The 14,265-nt window shown below is 51.5% G+C and overlaps 1 protein-coding gene across 4 annotated transcripts in view; it reads left to right on the top strand.

The window, feature by feature from the left end:
• Positions 1–14,265, top strand: part of CLPTM1L (CLPTM1 like) — a 2,174,700-nt gene that overhangs the window by 444,308 nt on the left and 1,716,127 nt on the right. For all 4 annotated transcript variants that reach the window (XM_086965311.1, XM_086965312.1, XM_086965310.1 and 1 more), the window contains one exon: positions 672–750. In XM_086965311.1, coding sequence (XP_086821437.1) covers positions 672–750 — 79 coding nt within the window. The remainder of the gene's footprint in view (positions 1–671; positions 751–14,265) is intronic.

Genomic DNA, 14,265 nt, shown 5'->3' on the forward strand with positions numbered 1-14,265 from the left:
GGACACCTAGAACGGTAGTTATAAAGGCGGGGAATCTCTTATTCCAGCAAAAGAATATATACAACGTTTGTTAAAATAATTTAAGGCTTATGCTTTATTATTAATATTAAGTATTATTTGCCACTTGTTGTTTCTTGTAAAAAGATTCTTTTGTGATTATATTTTTTATGCTAATTGTACAAATTATGTCTTTTTGGTCCTTGTCATTTCTTATGTAACATTAAATAATGTTTGTAATATATGTGTTTTTTATATGAATACTTATTAAATGGAACTAAGTTTTTTAAATCTGAATAAATTTGTTAGCATCTCTTTTTACCAATAACCTTCTCTCTTGCTTGTTAGAATTGTGCTGTTATTTACATACATCTTATATCCCTGTCCTAGGAACTGACAATTCCGATCAGGGGGTCCTTGTTTTTTACATTATATTTATGCTTATAAACACACATGGACCCGTAGAGCATACATCATTCCCATTACTGAAGATAAATGGTGAAAAGAAGAATTTTGAAGTGACAACCATTTAGTATTGTAGAGTGTGGCTTAGAAGTACAATGCGTTTCTGCATTGCAAATTATAATTTAATATGTCAATATAATAATTATGTATCTTTACATAAATGGTTTGGTATTCTTTAAATGTTAACTATGCTTGCTTATGTTTGACAGGATACAATTGGGGAAGTCTGTGCATTATCTTCCGATTCTATTTATAGATCAGCTAAGTAACCGAGTGAAGGATCTCATGGTAAGTTATATTTTTGTTATTTGTTATTCTATTTATCGTAGACCGTTTGTAGAGCATTTATAGAAACATTTTATGTAGCAAACGCATGCACATTCAGGTGTCTGAAGGTAATGCTAAGAAAGCACGACGAACTTTAAAAGAATGGCAGATATCTTTTGAGTTATATAATTATGGCCCTCACTGTACCGGGATACCTCTCCCCAGTGACAACTGTGTCTTTCCTATTATTGGATTTTTTTATGACATATGTCTCTTGGCATCTCTGCTGTATGTGACACCTCTGCCTGTGTAACATCCGAAGTGTCCCTCCCCAAACGCAAATATATGTGTTCATTTTATACATTATGTTTATTAGAGTACTGGTTAACAACATTGTGTGATTCTGAACAGAGCACTTAATCTTCCTGGGCCTAATAAAAGATAGGTATATAAGGCCTATTAGAATTCGATACAATGTTCCTTTTGCACAAAGCTTAATTACTCTGTGAAAAGTTGGCCTGGTATGTGATGTTCACTATTCTAGTGAGCACCGTGCACCAGTCCAAACGACCCTCATGGTGATTGGTTGTAAGTCAACTTTATAGACCAGCTATCCTAGGGGTAGCATGGACAAAAGCAGTCTTAGGCTAAACTTAAGAGGGCATGTGAAGCCAGCTGTTTTACCAAATGCAATCCTTTTAATACCAAATGAAAGGACACCACACAAGTTATATATTATAAAAATATATGTATTTATTACTAGAATAATCCTCTGTACTCTTTATGAGGGCAGAAGCACAAGCGTTAAACAAAGGAACTTATATAACATACAAAAGTTGCACAAATATGGATAGGCCCTGGTGGCCCTTAAAACCATATACTAAAATAGTGGTATAAGAACCACGTCACGAACAATGGTAAGGCCTAGGGCCTTGGAAATCGCTTGGGCTACACTGGACTAACAGCAGTTAGGACGCGGGAGGCCCACAGGATGCGGGTGCAGTGTCTAAATGCGCACGCGTGCACCAATAGAAGTTAATGGTGCGTAAAAGTTAGAAAGTTACTGTTTTGGAAGTCTTCCAACTGGACTAGAACTTAACCACTTAAAACTAGGACACTAGGGATGTAAATCTCTACAGAAGCACCGTAGTGCTTGCGTTACCTCACCCACAGGAAGCGGATGCATAGGTGTCAGTGTGTCGGGTTTCACCGTGGAGTTCTATGGAGCCTTGGAGAAAAGATGCTGCAGGCGACCAGGAGAGAGAAGTCCGGTTGGATCCAAGGGTGGATCGAAGATGTAGAGTACCTGAAAGCAGAGGGGACAGAGTCTGGGTCACTAGCCAGTGACCAGGAAGGAACCAGGCGATGTCGGGCGCAATCAGGTGGTTGTCGCGAAGCTGGTCTCTGCTGCCACTTGGACCAGGGGGCATCGACGATGACCAGGAGCTGGGCACGGACTCACCCACGAAGGCTCTCGCTGTCAGCAGTGTCGGCTTCCGGATTGGAGTCAACAAGCCTTGGCAAAGGCAACCCACGCATGAACTGAAGAGGGCTTCTCCTTCGCAGGGAAGCAAGGGCCAGTCTTGAGCAACCAGACCAGCGTTGAAAATTCAAAGGTTCGTCGTCACAGAGGCACTAGCCAACGGGCAAGTGACCGGACAGACGCGTCGAGCAGGAAAATGCAAAAGGGCCCCACGCAGCACTCGGTGAGTGTGGAGGGGTGAGCTTCGGTGCAGTTGATGCTCGGGCTGGGGCTTCTCAATCCCCAATGCACAGCTTCGAGGGTTCTTCGGGGGCTGCACAGGAAGCGTCTCGCAGTCTTTTCAAGATGGCCGGTCCCACGTTACACGTCGCCTCCACGGGTCTCAGCTTTGCTGTGGCTGGGGATCGGGCTGAAGGAAGTCTGGAAGTCCGGGTCTTGTCAGGCTCTGTCGTCGGGCTCCGGCGGGAGCGTCGGACAAAGCAAGTCGTTGAGCGCTTGATGGTACCTGTTTGCACTGGATGGCCACTCCTTGGCCACAAGGGAGATTCTTCAGTATCTTCTTGTAAAGTAGATGGTAGAAGGTCCAGAGTTCTGTTTCAAAGTTTCAGTCAGGATAATCTGATGTCTTAGGACGCAGCTCCTACCTTTATTCCAAATCAAGGGGCTGGATTACCTGCTAGGTCCCTCCTATGGGTGGGGCCCAGGAAGGGGGTGGTTACACCCTTTTCCCTTTGTCCAGTTTTGCACCAGAGCTGGGGCTGGAGTGCCCCAGCACCAGTTTGAACTGGGCTATGCATGGGACACCTTGTGTGCCCCAGGCAGTGTCTAGTTTCATTCAGCCCTCCCTGCCCCAATCCACTATCTCCTGTCTGGGGTGGTGCTAACACCTCCCTGTGACAGGAAACCTTTTGTCCAGGCCTCCCCTGCTGGAGTTTCGGTCAGCAGCAGGAGGACAGACTTGTGTCTGTGGCAGCAGCATCCATTTTGTGATGATGAGGCTCTGGTTAGTTTTAACCGCGTTTAAGGAAAGTAACATGTCTTCTCCCTCTAGAAGGGTGGAATGCTACTCCCGTCGCCAGGACTGGCGAGGGGGTAGTATTCCAAAGCGTATGACACCTTACACGACATATTTCGATAAAGCCAAACCAAAGATAGCATTTAACCGCGAGGTTCATAATGCACTTAAGAGTATATGGTATGGCAATATCATAGAACAGCTATTAGGACATGGTTCCGAAAGCTGCAGACAGGCTCAGCTCATGCTAGAGCACCATCTCACATAAAACCAAGCACTCTGCCTTTAGGATTGTTAAGGCCTGCCATAGGAGTGACTTATAGGTGCATATGTGTCTACATGTAAAGGTAGATATAGGAATACTATACCTAAGCAAGGGGTGATTACACCACCTTGCCCCAGCTGAGTGATCAGACAGTTGTGTCAAATTGGAAGGCCAGCCAGGGGTGGAAAAAAATATGCTGCAGCCCCTGGTAGGCCTTGGATGCACCTATGCCCTGGCTGCCTATGGCACACTATACAGGGGCTGATAAGGTGACCCAAATACCAAATGGAGATGTACCTAGAGTACATGGAGTCCATTTTACAGTGAGAGCAGATAGCCTGGGGTCCTGATTAGCAGTATCCCAGGCCAACTAAGTCGAAAACCAGCTAGACACAGGCAAAAAATCTGGGGTAACCATAGTAAGATATCCATCCTCCTACATGCTCTCTGTAAATTAGCACCGGACAAATGTGTTTGTTGCCAACTGTATACATTTTAAAAGATTTTCTTAAAGCTGTTTTAAAGTTGATGATGCTGATGTTTTTAAACTCCTAAACATCAAAAGCCGATTTTATGACCAATTCATAACAGACCCAGTTGTATTTTTACTCAAGGGCTATGTACATTTTGAAAAAAAAACCTCTAGACGAACACAAATATTTTGTGTTTTAAAGTGGCATAAACTCTTAAACAGACTTGAGCTAAAATCGTTTTAAAAAGCTATGATGAATGGATTCTGCATCATAAGTGTTTAAAGTTGATGATATGAGTTGTCAGCTAAATGTTTTAAAATCGTGTTTGTATGTTTGTTGACCTCAGCCAAGGTCTATATCAAATAAAAAAAACTTGAACTTGAGCCATAAAAAAGAACTGTAAATGCGTGTAATGTAATTTACCCTTGATATAAATTATCTTGATTATCTCCCAACACCCACATTGTGCACAACGCTCTTTTGCTCATTAGGTAGGTTTGCACTATATTGATACCAATACATTTATACCAATAGACTTATTTATAACCAGGGCCACTTGAATTATGCGATTGTGCGGCCGCAGCATTTTTCATATAATTATGGTTCTCCCACTTTTTCCATATAATCCATAACCTACTACATAATCTACAGATTTTAACAGCAAACCAACTTTGTTTCTAGCACAAACGCTTCAAAAGTTACAAAAAATGCAGCAGTACGTGTTGCAGCACAGTGAAAGGCCTTTTCAAAGGTGGACTGGTTACCTTTCTGTTGCTTATTTCTATGTTTAGGTGTTAAACTGGTACTAATGAGGCGCAACCTGTGTCCAGACAGCATTAACAAGTGTAAAAATGGCAAAATAATGAAGTGATACTGTCAGAAAATGTGTCGAATTACGCCACATAGTTTGCTTGTATCTTTTTTTGTCAAAACTTAGTCAACCCTGCTGCATAATTTAGCCCTCTCCTGGCGCATGATTCATTTTTTGTAAATTTTTTTTTAAATATATTTTTATTGCAGGAATTAGTAAATCGTTACAAAATCGACCAGCATTATATCACAAGCAATATCAGCGGAATACAACCCTCTGTCCCCACACCGTATGTGCCGTACACAGCCATCCGGCCCACAACCCTGGGGTCGGGCGGCGAAATTCAATGGGGGCTCAGCAGGATGCCTGAGCTGGTCCGGATGATCCACTGTCCGTCATCTGCTTTTCCAAACAAGCCTAGAAACCCAACAGAAGAAAAACAAAAAACCCCCTCCCTCAAAATACTACTAACCAAAGGAAACCCCACCCAACCCCGCCATCAGCGCCTGGGAGCAACCGCAACAGGATCTGCCATGGGACCCACGGGGGAAGCAACAGGACTACAGTGCAAATGTTTATCGGGACGCGGGGCGAGTCGCTTCTTCACCTTCAGAGTCGCTGGGGGCGCAATAATCCCTGAGGGCCTGCACTAGCATTTCCCACTCCAACGCTGCCTCCTGCGCCTTCTCATTACGCTGCCTCCAAGCTAGTTGGTATCTTAGTGTGCTCTCCCCCGCCGCCCACTTCAAGAGCTCGCTGTGCCATCTGCTTCCTGTCGGACCAACTCGTGCCTTCCAGTTCCTGGTCACCTCTCGCTTAGCAAGGAGGAGCCCTAGGTCGATAAATTTGCTGGAAATCTTATTCTTGGGGGTATGAGGGAACCAGTGTAGGAGCCCCACTGCCGCATCAAATGACAAGGATCTCCCCGTCACCTCCTCCAGGGTCTTCTCCACTTCCACCCAGTATGACGACAATCCCGGGCACGCCCATAACATGTGTAGGAGGTCCGCCTCCTGAGCTGGGCACCTAGGGCATTCCGCCGAATTCGTGGCAAAATATCGCTTAATTTTCACTGGGGTTAGATATGCTCTATGGAGAACGTAATAGTGGACCAGCTGAAAACGGGCGTGGCGTGTGCCCTTCCAGGCTCGCCGCACCAACTGGGACCAGGTCGTCTCCGGGATCTCCCTGCCAATGTCCTCCTCCCAGCGGTTTCTCAGAGTAGTGAGGGGAGCCAACCCTTCGTTGATCAATCTACCGTAAAGGCAAGTGACCGCCTTCACCGTGCCCGCAGACATCATCACGTATTGGCACACCGGAGACAAGGCGGGTTCCTCCTGCCCGCTCTTCCAGTGCGCCTGGATCGCTCGGACAATGGCCGAGTGCAACAGAAAGTCACCACGGGGGATCTCGAAGCGGTCAATAAGATCCCGGAAGGGCAAGAGCGCCCCGTCCTCATACAGATCCCCAACTAGCTGTAAGCCGGCGTCCTCCCAGGCCACCAATCGTGACCAATCACCTCCATGGGGGAGGGCCGTCAGCATCCCCAATGGTATTTCGGGTGCATACGGTGTTCTCAGATGGCCGCGGGCGTGAGCCCGATTCCAGCACAGGCGGACAGTCCGCTCCTCCAGCGATAAATCCCGCAGGGCCAAACGTTGTCGCAGCGCTATGAAGGAGAGAACATGCCTGGCCATGCCCGTCCCCCTTCTGTCTTCCGGGCCCCGGAATTCCCGGGCGATCTCCTGAGTGAAGGTCTGGAGCTGCGCCGCTAGATAATACTTTTCAAAGTCCGGCACCGCGAGCCCCCCCTCATCTTTCGGCCTCATCAGAGTTTTGAGGGCCACCCGCCGGCGGCCCGAGCCCCAAATGAATCCGACCATCATAGAACGCAATAGTCGAAACGTGGCCGGTGGGATCCAGATCAGTAGCGTCCGGAAATAATACAATAGTCGGGGAAGCGCCACCATTTTAAGCAGGGCGATCCGTCCCGCCACCGAGAGCGGCAGCGTGGCCCAAAAGTCCATGCAGCCTCGAAGTGCTCGAGTGCTGCGGGCAATGTTCCCATCCAGGAGGTCGGATGGGTCGTGATAGACGAACACCCCCAGGTACTTAAAGCAGTCGGGTTCCCATCTAATCTCCCTATCTAAAGTAGGGGTGGGGGCACCTTTACGAACCGGGAAAAGGCAGGTCTTGGACCAATTCACCCGGAGGCCCGAAACCTCCCCAAACTCCGTGAGCGCCATCGCTGCTCCGTGTAAAGCGTCGAGCGGGTCCTCTAGGAAGAGCAACAGGTCGTCTGCATACAGCGAAACGTATTGTGGGCCCGAAGGCGTCCACAGGCCCATATAGTGGGCTCCCGAACGAAGATGCAGCGCGAGTGGTTCCACCGCCAGCGCAAAGAGAAGTGGGGACAACGAACACCCCTGCCTCGTGCCTCGTTCTACCGGATATTGTGAGGAAATCAGTGGTCCCGCCCGGACCCTGGCCGTTGCAGAGGCATAGAGAACCGCGGTCTATCTGATAAAGCCCTCACCGAGGCCGAATCTCCGCAGCACCGTGCAGAGGTAGTCCCACTCCAGGCTATCAAAAGCCTTCTCTAGGTCCACCGATAAGACAACCGGGGACGGGGCATCTACAAACGGTTCCCCTAGCAAACGGAACAGCCTGCGAATGTTCATAGTCGTATTACCCCTTGGGATAAAACCGGCTTGGTCCTCATGCACCAGGGAACTCATGTGTCCCAGCAGCCTCGAGGCCAAGATACTGCTCAGTATTTTATAGTCCACCGTCCGCATCGATAAGGGACGGTAAGACCCCGGGTCGGACGAGTCCCGACCCGGTTTAAGGAGAGGAACCACCAACGCTTCACACATCGAGCTCGGGAGTCGCCCCAGCCTCTTCGCCTCCCTGTAGACCACCAATAACCTAGGGGCTAGGAGGTCAGCATAAGCTGCATAAAACTCCACGGGTAGGCCGTCCAGGCCCGGGGTCTTATTTCTCGCCATCCGTTTAATGGCACCGCGGATCTCCCCCAATTCAATATCGGACCCCAGGGCTTTCGCCACTTCTTGTTCTACTGTTCGGAGCTCCAGTGGGTATAGATAATTATCGAGCCGGTCAGGGTCTCGTGCGGAGCGACTGCGGTATAAACGTTCGTAATAATGCCGGAAGCAGCTGAGAATCTCCGGTTGAGTGTGTACCTCGGTTCCGTCTGCCTTACGCATACTGGTCGTCAATGATGACTGGCGCGTAGGGTTAGCCAACCATGCTAGCAACGCGCTCGATCTGTCCCCCTCCGCGATGGACCGACCGTATAGGCCTTGTAGTCAAAACAGCGAAGCCGTTCGACCTCCGCCGCCACCTTCTCTCTCGCCTCCGCCGTATGTGTCTGTAATTCCGGGCGCCCGGGGCGGCGAATTTCCAGCTCGCGGAGTTTCCGGTCCGCTGCATCTAGGTCAGCTAGGATAACTCGCCTAATGCCCACCTTCTTAGAAATACAGTAACCCCTCACCACTACCTTAAAAGCGTCCCACTCTAAAGCTCGTGTACTCGCGGTGCCGCCGTTGGACGCAAAATATTCCGATACCTTATCCCCCAGGTCCGCCCTGAAAACACTGTCCTCGAGAATCTCGGGTCGCAACTTCCAGGTGGGCACCGCCGGCGTCCCGGGGAACCAGCGAAGGTCCAGCAGGAGGGGGTTATGGTCTGAAATGGTTCTGGACAAGTACTCAGATCGGACCGCTGCAGAAACCAGTTCGGGCGAGCCAAGAAAGCCATCCAGTCTGACATGCAACTCATGGAGACTCGAGAAGTATGAATAATCCCTAGATGAGGGGTGGTGCGCCCTCCAGATATCAGTCAGACCCCAGTGGGTCTGCCAATCCTTACGACCCTTAGCCGTGCGACGAACCGGAGAATCGGGAAGGGGTGGATGCGAGCGGTCAGTGTCTACGTCCACTACTGAGTTGAAGTCTCCCCCGAGCAGAAGGGGCCCGGAGAAGAAGTGGGCCAACGAGCCCGATAACCTGGAAAGGAAGGCAGTCTGGTCTATATTAGGAGTGTACACACAGCAAACGTTCAAGTCCCTCCCTCCTAAAGTGCCCGAAATGGCTACGTAACGCCCCTCCGGATCTATCACTGTTTTCGTGACCTGGAAGGGGACCCCAGCTCTAACCCATATTAGCGCCCCTCTGGCATACGCGGAGTACGATGTGTAAAAGACCTGCCCCCTCCATCTACGCTGTAGCCCCGCCCCTTCCGCCTTGTTCAGATGAGTTTCCTGCAGCAGCGCCATTTGCACCCCCCTACGCACTAAATAAGCGTGAACTTTGTGGCGCCTGGACATAGTATGAAGCCCCCTCACATTCCAAGTAACACATTTCAAGGTAGCAACATCAGCCATTGTCCCATATTGTTCTCACACAGTCCCCCCTTCCGGGTCCCCACAAGAAAAGGACAGCATTCATCCCAGCACTGATGGCGGCCATTGTCCCCAACCAAAACCAAACAACCCAAGAACGAACCAATTCCCCACCCACCCTCCCCAGAACAGGACCCAAACCGTACCATCCAGATCCCATCCAAACCTCGCCCTCCAACAACCCAATAACCCCTACTAGTCCTGCGGTCGCCACCGTAGGAAGGCCTTAAGGGCCAGGAGCGGGCCGGGCGGAGGCAGTGGGCCCTCGACGCTCAGGCTACCAGGACTAACACAAGCCCAAAACAGTGCCAACAACCCTCGGGGCAGAAACAGGGGCAACCCACCCTCCTCGCCCTCGTTGTTAGCATCAATTGACGGCAACCGCCTCCCCCCTGCCGGGCCCCCTCCCAAAATGAGGTAGCACACCCCGTTACCCTTGTCCATCCAGAAGGTCTTCCACCGATTTCGGAGTGATCACCGGTGTATGGGCGCTATCAGTCACTGAGTCCTCTGAGTCCGATGGTGCCCCCTCGTCACCCGGGTCTGCTTCCTCTTCAATGGCCTCGTCCCGTGCGCCAGATAACTCAGATAACACCTCCAGCACTCCCCTCCGCTCCGTCGACGTCTCTGCAGTTGAGGGCCCCCCGAGCGGCCTCGGCGATTCCTAATCCTCCTGGATCGCCGTCTCTGTTCCGGCTCCTCTGCCTGTTGGGATGAGGAGCCGAAGCCATCTTTCCCTGCTCTGTAAAGCTCGAGCCAGGCACAGACATCCTCCGGGGTGTCGAAGAATTGAGTCTTGTCATCGACAATGATGCGGAGCCTTGCAGGATAAAGGAGCGAGTACTGGATGCCCTCGCTCCTGAGCTCTCGCTTGTCCGCCAGGAAGGAGAAACGCCTGCGTTGAGTTTCGTAGGTGTAATCCGGGAAGATGTTCACCTGACTGTTCGCCACTTTGAATGGACCATTATGTCTGGCGGCATTGAGGATTAAGTCTCTGTCCCGAAAGTGCAATAACCGCGCCACCACTGGTCTCGGGGCACGTCCCTGTTGCGGTGGCCGCGCCGGGACTCTGTGGGCACGCTCCAAGGTGTAGAAGGAGGATAGCCCCTCCGGGGCCACCGTGTCCCGGAGCCAGGCCTCCAAGTATGCCACCATGTCGCCATCCTCGATCTTTTCCGGAAGGCCCACCACACGGATGTTGTTCCTCCTGTTGCGGCCTTCTGCATCCTCCGCTCTCTGCTCTAGGGTCTCAATCCGTGATAAGGCGTCCTTCATAGTCGCAGCCAAGGTTCGCTGCGCCGGCTCCAGGGTTTTCACCGAGCTCTCCACTTCCTTGACCCGGTCCGAAAGTTTGCCGTGGTCCGCTCTGAGGAGACCTAGGCTCGTCGCCACCTGGGCAATGTCCTGTTGGAGGGCCGATCGCGTGGTCGCTATCGCCTCCAGGACGCGGTCGAACTGCTGTTGCATCGATGCACCACCAGAACTCTTTGGGTCCCCATGTTCCTCCTTGTCCTGGGTCTCCGAGTCTGAGGCGGTTGGGGTAGTCCCCTTGGCTCCTCTAGGTTTCCCCATGTCGCCGGGGGCTCTCCGCGATGGTCCCGGAGCAGGCGTCTGCAAATGTCGACCACGACCCTCCCGGTCACTGGACCTCAAATCGAGTATCGGAGACCTCCTTCTCCAGGGCCTGTGGGAGCTTCTCCACTTCGGCTCGCGCCACTGCCACTGCGTCCGAGGGCACCGAGGAGAGGGCGGAGACAACCGCCGCCAAGTCGGGCAGGCCCGCACAGCCGCTAAAGACCCGGGTGAGGGTCCCCAGCTCCACCGGATGATTTGTGGCGCCAGAGTGTCGCGCCTCCCATGGAAGTGGACTGGCCAGGAGAACGTAGCTAGGTGCGGTGTCGTGAGTTGGGCCACCGCCTGGTTCACAGGACGTCCGCTCACGGGATCCACTATAACGTGGGCATCCGCCCAGTCACCCAACCGAGTGCATTCTCGTTGTAGAAAGTCCGATCTGACCGATAACTAATGCACAGATCAGCAGGGGATTGCAAAGTCGGGGACGAGACGCCGCCCGCGATGCTCCTCCAATTCAGTGGATCCGGCCAGGGGGACAATGAAGTCCGGGCGCCATGTTGGGTCGCACTCCGCAACTCCGCAAACTTCGGTTTTACGCCGGATCACCACTCGTCCGAGCCCCGCCAGGGGCCCTGGCAGGTCTTCGTCGGTCCGTTCAGCAGGATGCGGGGTCTGGGGTGCCCCGCAGCCTCCGATTTACAGGATAATCACGGGCTCAGTCCCGGAGCCGAGCTCTCAGGCGACCATCGCCATCGGCGCCCAAGCCACGCCCCCTGGCGCATGATTCATGTGGCCTTTTTTGTAACATTTACTTTAGCTTAACTAATCAAACTTCACAACTGGTAGCTCCTAATCTGTTGGAGGGGAATATATTGGTACATTAGTGGCACTGTACAACTCTTCGTTAATCATCGCTGAACACATCTGACTGCCAGTCACAAACACAAGGAAGCAAGCTGTATGCAGGTTTCATTTTAGGCAATAATGTTAGGGGGGTGTGAGTCTGACATTTCCCATCAAGATACTTTAGTGTACCCAACTAAAAGAGCCAGAGTGCAGGCATGCGCAGCTGAGTGGACGAAGCTCTGCCACGTATGTCACATCTCACGTTCTACAAACACATTTTAAGTCAATGTACCACAAGCAAAAATATTGTCCCGCAAATTAGCTTTTTAAAAGAGTTTAGTGTACTACCTCTTTTTGTGCTCTGTTGTATCAGCTCCAGTATGTTTGTGTGAGGTTACAGGTACACATGTGGGCCAAGCTTCCCGACACTTCCTGAACCACCTTCCAGAACTACACCTCCCTTTAGCCTCCACCACTTAGAGGAGAGCCCGGACTGGTTCTTCCTGTTTTTTTTGGTTCCTGCCCCTCCAGCCTTACAGCAGGACGCCAATTTCCACATCGCCGGACACTCATGGGTGACGACCGGGCCAAGGGCTGGCTCATCCCCTCCCTTCAAAACTCCGGACGGGCGATCGCGTCCGGGTTCAAGATAAACTCTGATAAATCCATCACCCTCAATGTCTCCCTGCCAACGGAGGTACTGCCCGACGCTCTGGAGGAATTTGATATTCAGTGGTCAGAAGCCACAGTACCCTATCTGGGGATCCTCCTGGGCCCCACCCTCCCAGCCACTGCAGAGGCCAACTATGCCAGGTTACGCACGCAACTTCGGGGGGAACTCTCTTGGCTGGGGAGGATAGCCACTATTAAAATGACTCTTCTGCCACAGATACTATATCTGTTCCAGACCCTTCCCCTCCGCCCACCGAAAAACTGGATTCAGCAAACGCAGTCTGAGCTTGCGCGCTTCATCTGGCAGGGCCGCCGGCCGCGCTTCAAACATGATATCGCTATTCTTCCACCGGAACACAGGGGAGTGGGGGTACCGGATATCCAACTTTACTTTTACGCCACACAGCTTAAGACATTGGTGGAATGGCATCAGTTAGAGGCGAGCAAACATTGGCTTTTTCAGGACCAGGCAGTGGCGGGGATGCCGCTACAGGGAGTGCCCTTCCTTCCGAGGCGGCACCGTCCACCGAACCTTTATGCGTCTCTGATTACGGGCACTGTCATGGAGGTGTGGGACCGGGTTAACACCAAACATGACCTGACCTAATTCCCCTCCCCCATGACCCCAATATTCGCCAACCCCGACTTTACGCCGGGTCTTAACCCGAAAGCCTTCGTCGCATGGCGTCGTTCCCCGTGCAAAGCCATAGGTCACCTGTTTAATCTAAACGGTATACTCTCCTTTCAGCAAGTAAAAGAGGAGTATGGCATTACGGAAGAGGATCGATTGCCGTACCTGCAGGTCCGCCACTGGGTGCTCCAACCTGAAATCAAACCCGGCGCACAGCGGCTCCTTACTCCCTACGAAAAGTGGCTGGTCACCCGCACCTCCGAGAAGAAGTTGACCTCAGACCTATACCAGCACCTCCTCCGGACAAACATTTACACGTATAACGCTGGCAGAGGCAGAGCTAGGTGGGAGCGGGAGTTGGGGAGGTCCCTCACACGCAAAGAGTGGAATGGCATCTATCACAGAGCACGACACTCCGCATAACACGCAGGGCTGACAGAAACCCTAACTAAGGTTGCCACCTATTGGTACCATACACCAGCGCGTCTCCACCAGTTCGACCCACTCATTAGCGACCAGTGCTGGAGGGGATGCAGGGAATTTGGCACATTAGAACACCTACTGTGGAGCTGCAACCGCCTCCAGGGGTATTGGGCTGCGATATTGGACGACATACATAACCACCTAGACACGCAACTCCTCCGATTCCCAGCCTACATTTTGCTAGGGCTACCCAACGCCCTGATGTACCCCTTGAAGTCCCGGAGAGGTCGCCTCATTGCTATAGCTCTAGGAGCAGCCACACAAAATATCCTAGCGCACTGGAGGACACCGCAGGCCCCCCCGATCACGGGCTGGTTGCACAGGCTATGGAAGGTGCTAGAAATGGAGAAATTGTTGCTGGTGCAGGTGAGTCGGGGGGAGGAATTGCCAGAGCTATGGCGGCCCTTTTTGACACTACTCACCACTGAGTACCGCGAACTAAGCTGTCCGAGGTACTTGCGCCTCCTTAGGTTGGCCGACACACCCATCCCAGACAAGACGGCGCCCAAGCGCAAATCGAAACCCACTCACTGAAGTACAGACCACTGGTTCGGCTTTTTAGTCCTATGACAGATACCTTTTTAGTTCGTGGACAAAGGGGGGAGGGTGGGGGGAGGAGGGGGTTATTCAGTTGGGGGGTATTCCAGGTAACCCCTATGAATGTTTGGCTGAATTCTGCACTCTATCTGAAGACCTATTTTGCACTGCATCTGATTTGGCATTACATGACAGTTCATTCACGGTACCTGTGTTTTGTTCCTATTGAAAACTCAATAAAAGATTTAAACCATAAAACTCCGTACGGAAACTTCTGAAGTTAAGTTTAGGAAGGCGCTTAAAACCTATCTGTTTTTAGGTT

The sequence above is a fragment of the Lissotriton vulgaris genome, chromosome 4_1, assembly GCF_964263255.1.
Source record: "Lissotriton vulgaris chromosome 4_1, aLisVul1.2, whole genome shotgun sequence".
Classification (NCBI taxonomy): domain Eukaryota; kingdom Metazoa; phylum Chordata; class Amphibia; order Caudata; family Salamandridae; genus Lissotriton; species Lissotriton vulgaris.